Source organism: Triturus cristatus, chromosome 3_2 (assembly GCF_964204655.1).
Source record: "Triturus cristatus chromosome 3_2, aTriCri1.1, whole genome shotgun sequence".
Lineage (NCBI taxonomy): Eukaryota > Metazoa > Chordata > Amphibia > Caudata > Salamandridae > Triturus > Triturus cristatus.
The window spans coordinates 58,694,241-58,707,689 of record NC_140584.1 but is presented as its reverse complement, the minus strand read 5'-3'; the positions used below and the strand labels follow the sequence as shown (position 1 = coordinate 58,707,689).

The 13,449-nt window shown below is 48.3% G+C and overlaps 1 protein-coding gene across 1 annotated transcript in view; it reads left to right on the top strand.

Moving 5' to 3' along the window:
* The window catches only part of NCAPD3 (non-SMC condensin II complex subunit D3), a 1,141,478-nt gene that overhangs the window by 1,000,631 nt on the left and 127,398 nt on the right, over positions 1–13,449 (top strand). Inside the window, exon 34 of the mRNA XM_085646993.1 lies at positions 12,517–12,641. Within this exon, the coding sequence (XP_085503119.1) occupies positions 12,517–12,641 (125 nt within the window). The remainder of the gene's footprint in view (positions 1–12,516; positions 12,642–13,449) is intronic.

Below are 13,449 nucleotides of genomic sequence, written 5' to 3'. Positions count from 1 at the left end.
CCATTCCTGGTGGACGACCAACACTTTGTTGGCTACGTGGGCGCTAAGAAGGGACGGGCAGTGCACAAGCGGACCATCTCTCGGTGGGTCGTTTTGTGCATTAATGCCTGTTATTCCTTGGCTAAGAAGGAACCTCCTGTGGGGCTGAGGGCCCATTCCACTCGGGGCACAGCGGCTACTACTGCCCTGGGACGGGGAGTCCCTCTGCAGGACATTTGTCAGGCAGCAACGTGGGCCTCGCACACGTTTGCTAAGCATTATTGCCTGAACAGCCAAGTCCGGAGAGATGGCTTCTTTGGCTGTTCCGTTCTCCAGGACTTCCTGGTGTGATCTTGGTTCGCAGACCCACCACCGGGGTTGGTATTGCTGGGGTACGTGTTCTAAGGTAAGGAATCTAACTAACGTGTTTCTTTCAGTTGAACAAGTTACTTACCTTCGGTAGCGATATATCTGTAAGAAACATTAGTTAGTTAGATTCCTTACCGCTCCCCATCCTCCCCTTTCTGCGAATTGATATCTAGGGTTAAGGTCATCCCTTTCAGGGCCCTAGATTCATGGCACCAGTGTCGGTTTCTTGCATGGCTCTGCGTTCCTGGCGCGGAAAGCTATGTACAAGAACTGACATCAGCGCGCGAGGGCGTCTAAGTACTCTGACGTCATCCCGGCCATGCCGACGACAGACGCGGAGCCGCAGACGACACCTAGCGACGCGCATGTGTATTGCTGATGAAAAATCTTTCCTGATCCAGCCTGACGCCTGGGGATATCTAAGGTAAGGGGTCTATCTAACTAATGTTCCTACAGATATATCGTTGCCGAAGGTAAGTAACTTGTTCTTTAGTGTTTGAAGTTTTCCTCAATTGAAATGTTTGATTATCTGCTGCCCTCTTATGGCTCAATGTGGAATTTTCCGCAAAAAGACACATTTTAATGGCTTCTGTACTCACAGCAACTTTAAACAAGCACGCGAAAAGAAAAAAAAAGTGAAAGTGATCGCAAACGCGATCCTGCGAAAAGAAAAAAAAAGTGAAAGTGATCGCGAAAAAAGACAGATGGCGGCTGAGATAAGAATGGCAGATGGCGGCTGCGCGCGTTCACATGCACATGCACGCAAGCTTTAGGCCAGGAAACGCTTGTGGGTAGGACTTTGAAAAGCCCCTTACTAAAAGTCGAGCTACAGCGCATGCGCTGCTGTAGGCTCGACCTAAAAAGGACTAATCTTAAGTCTCAACCAACCAGGTTGCACCACCCCATAGAACATTCCTGTGAGAAGCTTCAGTCCCTCAGATTTTCTACCTCACGTCAGGCTAGGTAGTCCACAGAGCTCTGCTCAGTTCTACCTGATCTATACTTGTCTCAGAAGATATTCAGATATATCTCTTCAGAAATGACAGATATACTTCATAATTCTTATTTTATCTGTTATTTGGGTGTTTCAAACTGACTTTGGATATGTCTGACACACCAAAGAAGGGGCTCTTTAGGCCCTATGGTACTTGCGGAAAGAAGAGGCTTCATTCTGATGACCCTCGTCAGGAATGTATATATTGTCTTTATCCATCACACAAGACATAGGTATACATTGAAGGATCTTGAGGGGCAACTACTATTATGGCTACAAAAGCTTAAGTCTAGACACGATCTTGTTTTTGATGACAGCGAGGTTTCATCTTTCTCTTCCTTGAAAGGGTCACTTAAGAGAAATAGAGATGTTACTGGGTTTCATTCCTCTCAGTAACCATCAAAAAAAGCGTAGAAAAATACCTCTCATGCTCTCACAGACCCTGCAGCCCAGCCAAGTCACCACACAGAATTGATCTTACCTCAGGGCAAAAGGAGATAAAGGACTCCAGTTCCTCATCAAAAATGTCTCTCTGAATCCTCAACACCTCCGCCTCAGGTAAGACATACTTTAAAAAAAAAAAATCCTCTGCTTCACTGACAGATCGTGGATGAGAAAATTGTTGTCGAAGATGCCATCGACCATAAAAAGTTACAGCAGTGTAGACGGAATCCACTTCAAATACTATCACCATATCGACGGCAACGTTGACCAGCCATACTCCTATACGTTAACGATACAAATTACAATTTCAGTGATGACGATGCTCCTGTCAATGACGAAGTCAAGATCATCATCGTCACTCACAACCGTGACTACGTCGTTGTTGACGATCTCAACATCAACAGATAAAACTATATTAAACATAAATCGAAGTTAATAATCTTCATGCCTGCTCACTCATCACGGAGTAAGATGTCTCCATTACTACCCTCTCATCTTCTAGATGCTGAGGACGAGGGTCCCTTTGGAGCGGCACACAGACCTGAAATTCATGTTAAATGTCAGGAGGATGAATATGATGAAGGTGAATATTATGAGCAAGAATTTTACGCTCCCCAAGAACACTGCCAACGATATCATGAAGAGATTGTGTCTTCTGTCATCGCTGGTTTCAGACTTATAAAGCATGTTATCAGACTACAGAAGATGTTTTCCTTCCACATCGCATTCTGCTAGACATATTTCAACAATGGCAAGTTCAATTCCTGGTAAGCCAGCAACTCCACAAGCTCCGCAACCATTGCTTACACTTGCATCAGCTGGTCATACTCCGCAGTTGGTTCAGCTACAAGATTCCACCTCATCTGAGTAGGAAATGGAAGAAGGTAAACTCCGCGAAACTCATGATGAATGGAATGAATATGTATTGCTAGTACCGTCACCTTTGACGCCAACCCCTGTAGATTTCCCTCTGGAGTACATAGATGTTTTTCACAACCTCCTAGAAAGAGCTGTGAGACGGTTCGAATTGCCAATGCCTGCAAAATAAAATGACTGCTTTTTTTTACGATTTCAAGGAAATTCTAAAAATTGTTAGGGCCATGCCCATTATTGATTGCATCTGGGAGGGGGGCTTAACCGTTATGAGAAATCCAGCTCCAGTTTCCACAGTGTTTGCCAAGTCTCGATAATAAATACAAAGCCTCAGAGGACGCACCAGCATGCCTCACAGGATATCCCAAACCAGACTCTGAAGTTTCACAGGCGGCACAGCGCAGGTTCACAAATCCATCCACACCACTATCCTCTCTTCCAGACAAAGAGGGTAGGCGCCTCATTATATTGGAAAGCGCTTTTCATCCATGTTGGCTCTTACAGTAAGAGTAGCAAATTCCCTGGCTGTACTTGAAAGATACGATTAGCAGTAAAAATAATGTTTTACAAGCTGGTGAATGCACATCATCAGAATTTGATTGTGGCATGGACATTGCCACCACTGGATTCAGACAGCCAGCTGGGGCAGTAGTGTTAAGACGTCAGGAATGGCTCAAAGCTACTTCCTTCAGGCCAGAGGTCCAGACCAAAATATTAGATCTGCCTTATGATGGGACAGCCTTGTTCCAAAAACACATAGATGATGCTCATTTCGCCATAAAAACTTAGACGGGCACTTCTAAGTCATTGGGGGCTTAAAAATATAAAAAGCTGCCCTTTCGGGGCACTAGAGGGAGAGGACAACCAGCTTATAGAGGAGGAAAAACAACAGTATTATTATCCCACATATTCCTCGACTCGTTAACAATTTCAACCCCAGTACCAGCAAAGGCAGCCGCCATCAGCGGCCTAAAATAGACCAATTCCAAGGGGAAAATCGGGATGGCAAGACAAAGATGGGGGAGAGGATGTAGCCTTACAGCTAGAGCGGTCGACCTCGAAGCTGGGGAACCGGGTTCAAGTCTCTGCAACGACACTCAACATCCTGTGATTCTGGGAAAATCACTTAATCTCCCTGTGCCTAACAAAAATTTATGTGTCCTTGTGTAACAAAACTGGTGCTCATGTAAAGCGCTCTGATACCCGATTCGGGGCTAGTTCGCACCATATAAAACTCTATAAAATTTTTTTATATATACCGGCCACCGTCAATGAATTTCTACTCCCCTCTTATTTTTTTTTTTCACCCTGTGAAGCAGAAGCAGGGGGAATAACTAATCATTTGCAACGCTGGAAAGAAATAACAATCAACCAATGGGTCTTAGACCTAGTTCAATTCAGCCACACGTTGGAATTCATCCAGACACCACCTTCAACCCCACCTCAAAATTCACCTCAAACCCCTATCCAAAAACGTGCACCTTGTCAAGTTGGAGGTCAAAACAACGCTCAGAAAAGGTGCTATGGAGAGTTTCTCCATCCCAGAGAGGAAAATGTTTCTATTTTCGTTTCTTTTTAATTTGCAGGAAGTCAAAGCAATAGAGATTCTGGATTTAAGAAACCTAACAAAAAAATCTCAAGAAACAGTTGTTCCGCATAGTTACATTACAAGATGTGTTGCAGCTCCTAATCGAGATTACATGTCTAACCTTGATCTTCAGGACGCATATTGCCATATCCCTATCCATCTAAAACACAGGAAATGTTTAAAGTTTGCAGTAGTGGGCAGCCATTATCAGTTCAGGATTCTCCCCTTCGGTCTCAAATCCGCCCCTCGCAGTTTTACAGAGTGCTTTATGCCTGTAGCAGCCTTCCTCGGGCAACAAAAACATCAAGTGTTCCCCTATCTCGACGAATAGTTATTTGACGATCCTTTCAGTCAGGCTGCACAAACATCCACAATGGCCTTCATACACCTGTTAAATGAGCTGGGCTTCACTCTGAATCCAGGCAAGTCGTTCCTTCAACTGTCACAGCGGATAGCATTCTTAGGAGCCGTGCTAAACACAGCCAGCGCTCAACAAATCGTACCCCACAACTGAGAGCCAACAACACCTGATGACTTTAATTAAACTAATACAAAGTAAAAAGTAACTTTCCATTTGCCTTTACAAATCTGGGTATGATGTCATCATGCATCCATCTAGTTCCACATACTGCCTATGAAAGTGTTGGCTCCAAAAGGAATCAGGCATTCAGTGGGTACAAGCTACAGGTACCTTCGACAGCCTCATCCAGGTCATCCTGGCGATGGTCAAAGACCTCACCTGGTTGACACAAACGGCACACCTGCCAGTCAGTCTTGCCTTTTTAACTCAGGCTTTGTCTTTGGTCATTACTACTGATGGTTCTCTGGAAGGGTGGGGAGCTTACCTCCAGTATCTTTGGGTCAACGGCAAATGGCCACTTTCTTATCGCTGCTTCCACATCATTCTACTCGAACTAAAGGCAGTACATTTAGCTTTACAAGCTTTCTCCCCAGAATACAAAATTCAACAATACTCATTCGGACAGACAGTACAACCACAATGCACAACCTTAACAAGCAAGGTGGCACAAGATCTCCTCTGCTATACCAGGAAGCTCAACAGTTCTAGGAATCGTCCATCCATCACACGGTGCTTCCGAGTGCAGTGTACCTGGGAACCAAAATGCTATAGCAGACACCCTGAGCAGACGGAAAACATCTTGCCATGAGTGGGAAGTAGATCAGCAAATTATGGATGAGAATTTCCTTCAGGAGAGCAAGCCAAACCTGGACCTCTTCGCGACTCCCCAGAACAGAGATGCCAATTCTTCGCAAGCTGGCATCCTCAACCGGGGTTGTGGAGGAATGCATTTTCGATTGCACGGTCCAAAATCTTTGCCTACGCGTTTCCTCTGATTCCTCTACTCCCAAAAGTCCTCAGGAAAATGAAGGCCGAACCCTTCAAGATAATTCTCATTGCCCCAACGTGGCCACGCCAGCATTCGTTTGCGGAACTCCTCATCCTCTCAGAGGAGTGTCACATTCGGCTGAAACCGATCACATCCCTGCTGACGATGGGCCAGGGACAAGTTCTGCATTCGCACACCAAGTCACTTCAGTTATCAACATGGCTCCCAAGTTCTACGAATTTGGGCATCTGACCTCTGACCCACAGTCTGAGGCCTGCTCTTCTACCCAGCAGCTCCGCTGTGCCCTGCCACTGTGCCGTGTGCTGAGACCCGCCTAGTAGGGTTCAAAACCCGGTGCTGGTAGCTGCTGTGTCCCTGAGTGGGTGTCATCCACTTTTTAATTTTGCCTCTGCACTGCTTCTGTTTCCGTTTGTTTAATTTGTGCTTTTTCTACTTCTGTTAAATTGTACTGCCTGCTCTGTTACTGTAAAAGCCTGCATTGTAGCTCTTGTGTCCCTCTGCCCCTCCCACTTGTGCCGCATTTTTCCCACCGTTCCCGCCCCCGCCTCCCAACTACTGCACGCCCCTCCCACCTCCCCCTACTTAATGGCGGCTGCTGCGGGGGAGCGCGAGCAAGACCTCTGACCCACGGTCGGAGGCCCGCTCTTCTCCCCAGCAGCTCCGCTGTGCCCTGCCACTGCACCGTGTGCTGAGACCCGCCTGGTAGGTTTCGAGACCCGGTGCCGGTAGCTGCCGCGTCCGAGTGGGTGTCATCCACTTTTTCTTTTTTCACTTTGCCTCTGCTCTGCTTCTGTTTCCGTTTCTGTTTAATTTGTGCTTTTTCTGCTTATGTTAAATTGTACTGCCTGCTCTGTTACTGTAAAAGCCTGCATTGTAGCTCTTGTGCCCCTCTGCCCCTTCCACTTGTGCCGCGTTCTCCCTTGCATTTTTCCCCCCGTTCCTGCCCCACCTCCCAGCTGCTGCTCGCAACCTCCCCCGACTTAATGGCGGCCGCTGCGCGGTTGCGCGCAGCGGGCACTCCGCTGGCGTGCCAAAGGCAAGCCCGTCTGCACCCGTCCGCATCTGGACCACACCCAGTGCCAGACCCCCTGGTCCTCACGAGAGCCACAACATCCAACGAAGCTACGACGCCGGCTTCCTCCATGGACTCAACAGCGGCCGATCAGCAAACTGCGTCCAGATCAGCCCGATACTCACCCACGGACCCTTCACGTGCGGTAGCTGCAACTTCACCAGCCGCCGAAAACCGCACGTCCTACCCCACCCGTCGAAGCAGAATGCAACCACCTCAGATGCATTCTACTCAACACCCGCTCCGTCCACAAGCATGCCATCGAACTCTGGGACCTACTCGACTCAGCCTCCCCAGACGTCGCCTTCCTAACAGAGACCTGGATGAACCCCTCCTCGGCACATTGCCATAGAGAAGTGTGGCTCAATGGTTAGAGCGGCAGACCCTGATGCAGAGTTCTGGCCTGGGACCAGAGTTCAATCCCCCGCCTCGGCGGGACTTGGATTCAATTTCCTCGGACCTGATAATTCTCGCCTCGGTGCCTATTCCAATCATGGGTCCCACGCTGCAACTCTGGGCAATAGCTTGCTTAATCTCCACAACGGCCCCAGCAGCGCTGAGATGCCTGTCTTCACCATGGGGGTGCCCAGGAGTGGACATTTCACAGGGAAAGGCCATGAAGGGTTCCACAGCGGTATGAGTAAAAGCGCCAGGATACCCCCGTTGGGGGTGGCAGTGCGCTATACAAGTACAAACACATTTACATTTACATCCCCGAAGGATACAAGATCACCAACCTCAACATCATCTCCTACGCTGACGACACTCAACTGATCCTCTCTCACCAAAAACCCCGCCACCGCCAAAATCAACCTTCACGAAGGAATGAAGGCCGTCGCTAGCTGGATGCAGACCAGCCGCCTGAAACTTAACTCAGACAAGACAGAGGTCCTCATCCTCGGATCCACCCCCTCTGCCTGGGACGACTCTTGGTGGCCAGCCGCCCTGGGAGCCGCACCTGTACCCACCGACCACGCACCCAACCTAGGGTTCATCCTGGACTCATCACTCTCAATGACCCAGTAAGTCAACGCTGTCTCCTCCTCCTCCTGTTGCAACACCCTCCGCTTGCTCCACAAGATCTACAGATGGATTTCCACCGGAACCAGAAGGACGGTGACACAGGCCCTCATCAGCAGCAGACTGAACTACGGCAACGCCCTCTACGCAGGAACCACGGCCAAACTCCAAAAGAGATTCCAACGCATACAGAATGCCTCATCCTCGACATACCCCGCCACTCTCACATCACTGGCCACCTGAAAGACCTGCACTGGCTCCCAGTCAACAAGAGGATCACCTTCAAGCTCCTCACCCATGCCCACAAAGCACTCCACAACGCCGAACCAGCATGCCTCAACAAATGTCTCACCTTCTACACCCCGAGCCGCCAGCTTCGCTCCGCCGACCTTGCCCTCACCACCATTCAACGCATCCACAGGACATCCACCGGCGGCAGATACTTCTCCTACCTCGCCACCAAGACATGTAACACCTTCCCCACACAACTGCAACAGACCCAGGACCTGCTGACCTTCAGGAGACGTCTCAAGGCCTGGCTGTTTGAGCAGTAGCTGCACCCCCCCCCCCCCCAACGCCTTGAGACCCTCACAGGTGAGTAGTACGCTCTACAAATGACTGATTGATTGATTGAACATTCCATCGGACATGCAGGCACAGACTAGCCAGGACCCGGGCACACACTACTAATAAAAGTTAAAAAGATTTGCATATGGTGCCAAAGAGCTAATGTTCATCCTATCTCTTCTTCACCCGAGGAGAATCTACTTATGTTCTACACCACGGGTACTCATAGTACGGCCCGCGGGCCGTCAGCGGCCCGGCAAGCCTTCCTTGGCGGCCCGCGGACCTTGCAGACATAGTGCCTGTGCCCTGTGCTTGTCAGCGAACACCGCCGGTTACAGCAGCGCGGAGCTGTGAGGCCCGGCGATTCTTTTAAAGGCCATTTACTTGTTAATGAGGCTTTGTTGTATTTCACCTCTTCTTAGCGCCCCTGCGTCTCCCCTCTGAATGAGTGGAGATGCAGGGGCGCTAAGAAGAGGTGAAATACAGCAAAGCCTCATTAACAAGTAAATGGCCTTTAAAAGACCTGTGAAGTACTTGGGTGCGGCGGCCGTGTGCGTTCCCTGGAAGCTGTCAGCAAGGGGTGAGGTGACAGAGGACAGCAGGGTGAGGTGATGGAGGGCAGCAGGGAGTGAGAGCAGGGGGTGAGGTGACAGCGGGAGGAAGACAGAGTGCGACAGAGGGAGGAAGAGGGAGGGAGAGAGAGGGAGAGGAGGAAGACAGGGAGAGGAGGAAGAGAGGGAGAGGGGGAAGACAGGGAGAGGGGGGAAGACAGGGAGAGAGAGAGGGAGACAGAGGGGGAGGGAGAGGGAGGGAGAGGGAGGGAGACGGAGGGAGAACGGAGGAGGGAGGGAGGGAGACAGAGTGAGGGAGACAGAGGGAAAGAGAGCAATAGAGAGAGGGAGGGAGACGGAGAGAGGGAGGGAGAGGGAGAGAGAGAGGGAGGGAGGGGGACAGAAAGAAAGGGAGACAAACAGTGAGTGAGACAGAGGGAGGGAGAGAGAGGGAGGGAGACGGAGAGGAAGGGAGGGAGAGAGGGAGACCGAGAGAGGGAGGGAGAGAGAGGCAGGGAGACAGAGGGAGGAAGGGAGGACAAAGGGAGGGAGGGAGACAGAGGGAGGGAGGCAGACAGAGGGAGGGGGGGAGACAGAGGGAGGGAGACGGAGACAGAGGGAGGGATAGGGAGGGAGGGAGACAGAGGGAGAGAGGGAGAGGGAGGGAGACAGAGGGAGAGAGAGAGAGGGAGGGGACAGAGTGAAAGGGAGACAAACAGTGAGTGAGACAGAGGGAGCGAGAGGGAGACAAACTGAGTGAGACAAAGGGAGCGAGAGGGAGACAAACAGGGAGGGAGACAAAGGGAGCGAGAGGGAGACAAACAGGGAGGGAGACAAAGGGAGCGAGAGGGAGACAAACAGGGAGGGAGACAGAGAGAAAGGGAGACAAACAGAGTGATGGACGGAGAGAGAGACAGAGAGAAAGGGAGACAAACAGAGTGATGGACGGAGAGATAGATAGAGAGGGCGGGAGACAGAGTGAGAGATAGATAGATAGAGAGGGCGGGAGACAGAGTGAGAGATAGATAGATAGAGAGGGCGGGAGACAGAGTGAGAGATAGATAGATAGATAGATAGATAGATAGATAGATAGATAGATAGATAGATAGAGAGGGCGGGAGACAGAGTGAGAGATAGATAGATAGAGAGGGCGGGAGACAGAGTGAGAGATAGATAGATAGATAGATAGATAGATAGATAGATAGATAGATAGAGAGCGGGAGACAGAGTGAGAGATAGATAGATAGAGAGGGCGGGAGACATAGTGAGAGATAGATAGATAGAGAGGGCGGGAGACAGAGTGAGAGATAGATAGATAGAGAGGGCGGGAGACAGAGTGAGAGATAGATAGATAGATAGATAGATAGATAGATAGATAGATAGATAGATAGATAGATAGATAGATAGATAGATATATATGTGTGCATACCGGGTCTGGTGGCTCAGTGGATGAAGGCGTCCGCTGCAGTGGCCTGTGTTCAACCTATGGTCATAGTTTTTTTTTTGCTCTAGCCCCGCCCCCTCCCCCACTGGCCCCGCACCCACCGGTGCGGCCCTCAGCCAGAAACCACACTGTAAATTTGGCCCCCGAGAGAAAGTTTGTGAGTACCCATGTTCTACACCTTGCTCAATTGGTCTGACTCACGAATCCTTTAAAGTCCACCTGGCAGCCATTTCTTGCTTTAGGAGATCATCCAAAACATTGTCACTAAGGTCTACTAGCCTCATCAAGCAATTCCCCAAAGGTTTATTCAGAACATTCCCGCCATTGAGTCCTCCTGCTCCACTGTGCAGCTCAACACTGTACTTTCATAGTTAATGAGAGATACGTTCGAGCCTCTCCATAAGGCAGCTATCAGATTTCCTCTTGGAAATTCAGGCTTTCACCATTCATGACACATTCCTCCAATCCAGGGACAATAGGGTTATTCTAACAATTCTAAATTAATTCCTAAAGTCCCATCAGGCTTTCATCTCAATGAACCTGTGGTTCCCAAGTCGTTTTTTCCGAACCCTCAAACATCAGCTGAACGAGCATTACACTCTTTGGCTATCACAAGGTGCTTACATTTCTATTTAGATAGAACTAGGACTTTTTGCAGATCCAACCAACTCTTTGTAGCCTACAGTGCTCCAAGAAAAGGTTTCCTCTCTCAAAACAAATCATCTCTAGATGGATATCTAGCACCATTGTTACTGTCACCAGATGGCTGGCAGACCTTTAAGCACAAAAGTGCGTGCTCACTCCACAAGAACGGTCTATTTCCATGGTATTGTTAGCTGGTGTGCTAGATATCTGCAGAGCAGCAACCTAGAAAAGTATGCACACCATTACGCAACACTACTGCTTGGATTTTGCAGTTCTCAATGATGCGTCAGTGGGACGAGTGGTATTAAGACATGCTTTCCAATGAAGATGAGCCGTCCCTTTATTCTCACCATCCTCTTACTTGTTACGTGCATTTTACTTACTGTTTATATGTATATGTATACTTTGTATTCCTCTAGAGGTGAAGAAATAAAAACCTTCTCAGGGGTTTCACTGATACACCTGGTCCTTTTTAACCAACAGCAAAGAAAAGATTGGCACAAAAGCTGGAATATAAAAGACATCTTTTTTTATTAACCTCAGAAGAGGGAGATTGCGTCACAACAGTGATCTCAAGTCACTGTAGGAGGCATTCTAAGGAATACAGAGAACAGGGGCCTTATATACCCACACAAGGGCTCAAAAGAAGGCGGTACAAGTACACATGAGAAGAGTTACACACATAGATGGTCATACAGAAAATGCACAGTCAACAAGTGGGAGGAGTAATAAGTTGCTGACATCAGTTAGAACAGCCTGACAGTTCTATACTAGGAGCAGGTGCATTCTACTAGCTAGGCCCTTCTGAGCATGTGCAAGGCTCTGAATGAGGGAAACAGCAAATGGCAAGCACATAGCTAACTAAAATGGCTGCCAAGAACAAAATGGCTTTCAGCTCATGCTAAAAGATCCCCGTAATCTTTAACAGAGGTTGTGTTAAATTTAAAGTAAAATGTGCTTTTTCTCTGCTCTTTAGTCTAATTCAAGCATGTGAATCTATGAAAATAAGTTACTTTCCTGTAACTGTAGTTCTCTAGTATTGTAATCTTTTATAGATTCACATTCAACCCACCCTCTATTTCTCAGTACAGTTTCAATTACTCTCCCTCACAGTAAACAAATCTGAGGGACTGGAGCTTCTCACAGGAGGTTTCTACAGGGTGGGGCAACCTGATTGTCTGAGACTTAAGTTTAGTCCTTTTTTTAAATAATGACTACAATATTCTAGTTAACCAAAAGGCCTAGGGCCTCTATGGTCTGTCTATTATTCCATTGTTTTTTTCAGGTACTGGGGACTCCCATCTTGGCAACAGGGAATGATTGAAGTATGTAAATCTATGGAAAATTCCAGTGCTGGAGAACTACAGTTACAGCCAAGTAATTTATTTTCTTCTTTTTTAAGTTATTAATACTGAAAAAGAGGGGATACCTTATTCAGTCAAAAGACAACTGAAGTACAATGGATTGGTATCTCATTCTTTGAGTTTGAGCAAGGCATTAAAGACTGCACATCTATTGTGTGGTAACTTTCTGTGAGATTTCTACTATTCTACTATTGTTTGGCAGTTGTATGATTGCAAATTGTGTTTTGCTTCACTAGGCAGATGTCCCTCAGCACTGCAGCAATCCTAAATTCTGCTAAGAAAGCAGTGGAATCTAGCATGAGACAACGCAGCAAAAGCATTGGTGCCATTCCTGATTCTCGCCCACCTAGCAGCAAGCAAGGTATCATCATTAAACTTTAACATGTGCCTACCATGTCGTCTGTAACCCCAGATTAGTTAACCCCAAACCTCACACCCCCATCTAAAATCCACTATCCAACCACTATCTCTGATTTGGCAGAAAGAAAACTGCATTCAGGTGAGTAATTTTTTACATTGTGTGCATGATTTATTTTCACTTGAGTCACATCATTAGTTGTTGAATCTGAAAGAAACACGTTAGTTATAGATTCCTTACCTTAGAATTACCCCCATGTGTCGGACTGGATCCAGAAAGTTTTTTCATCAGCAGTACCTCTGCGCTTTGGAACGTGGGGTGGGTCGGCTCCACATCCGATCGTTGGCATCGTGGTCGCCGGGATGACGTCGTGGCAGCTACTTGGACACCGGCATTGCGCGCTTACGTCAGTTCTTTCTTTTTTCACACCAGCCAGCGCAGATCCAGGAAGAGCAGTACCTCTAGTCATTTTTTGACTAACTTTTTCTAGGCTTTTGTTGACTTCTTTTTCGAGTCTTCGACTCCTAAGGTGCTCCAGGAATGCCCGGCTTCAAGCCATGCAGTTCCTTTCATTGGATGATGTCGGTGACGGATCCGCACCGCGTGTGTTTTTTTTTTGTCTGGAGCGGGACCATGGCCCCAAGTCGTGCTCCAACTGCCGGTCGATGGCGCCAAAGGCTTTGTGGGAGCGGTCCCGAAAGCTGCTTGAGCACCGGCAGTCGACTCCGCGCCGTCCGAGGGACCAGTCGCGAAGCCACCATCATTCGGGTTCCAAGTCTTCGCACTCGGGGTGGGGTAAGTCGAAGCATAG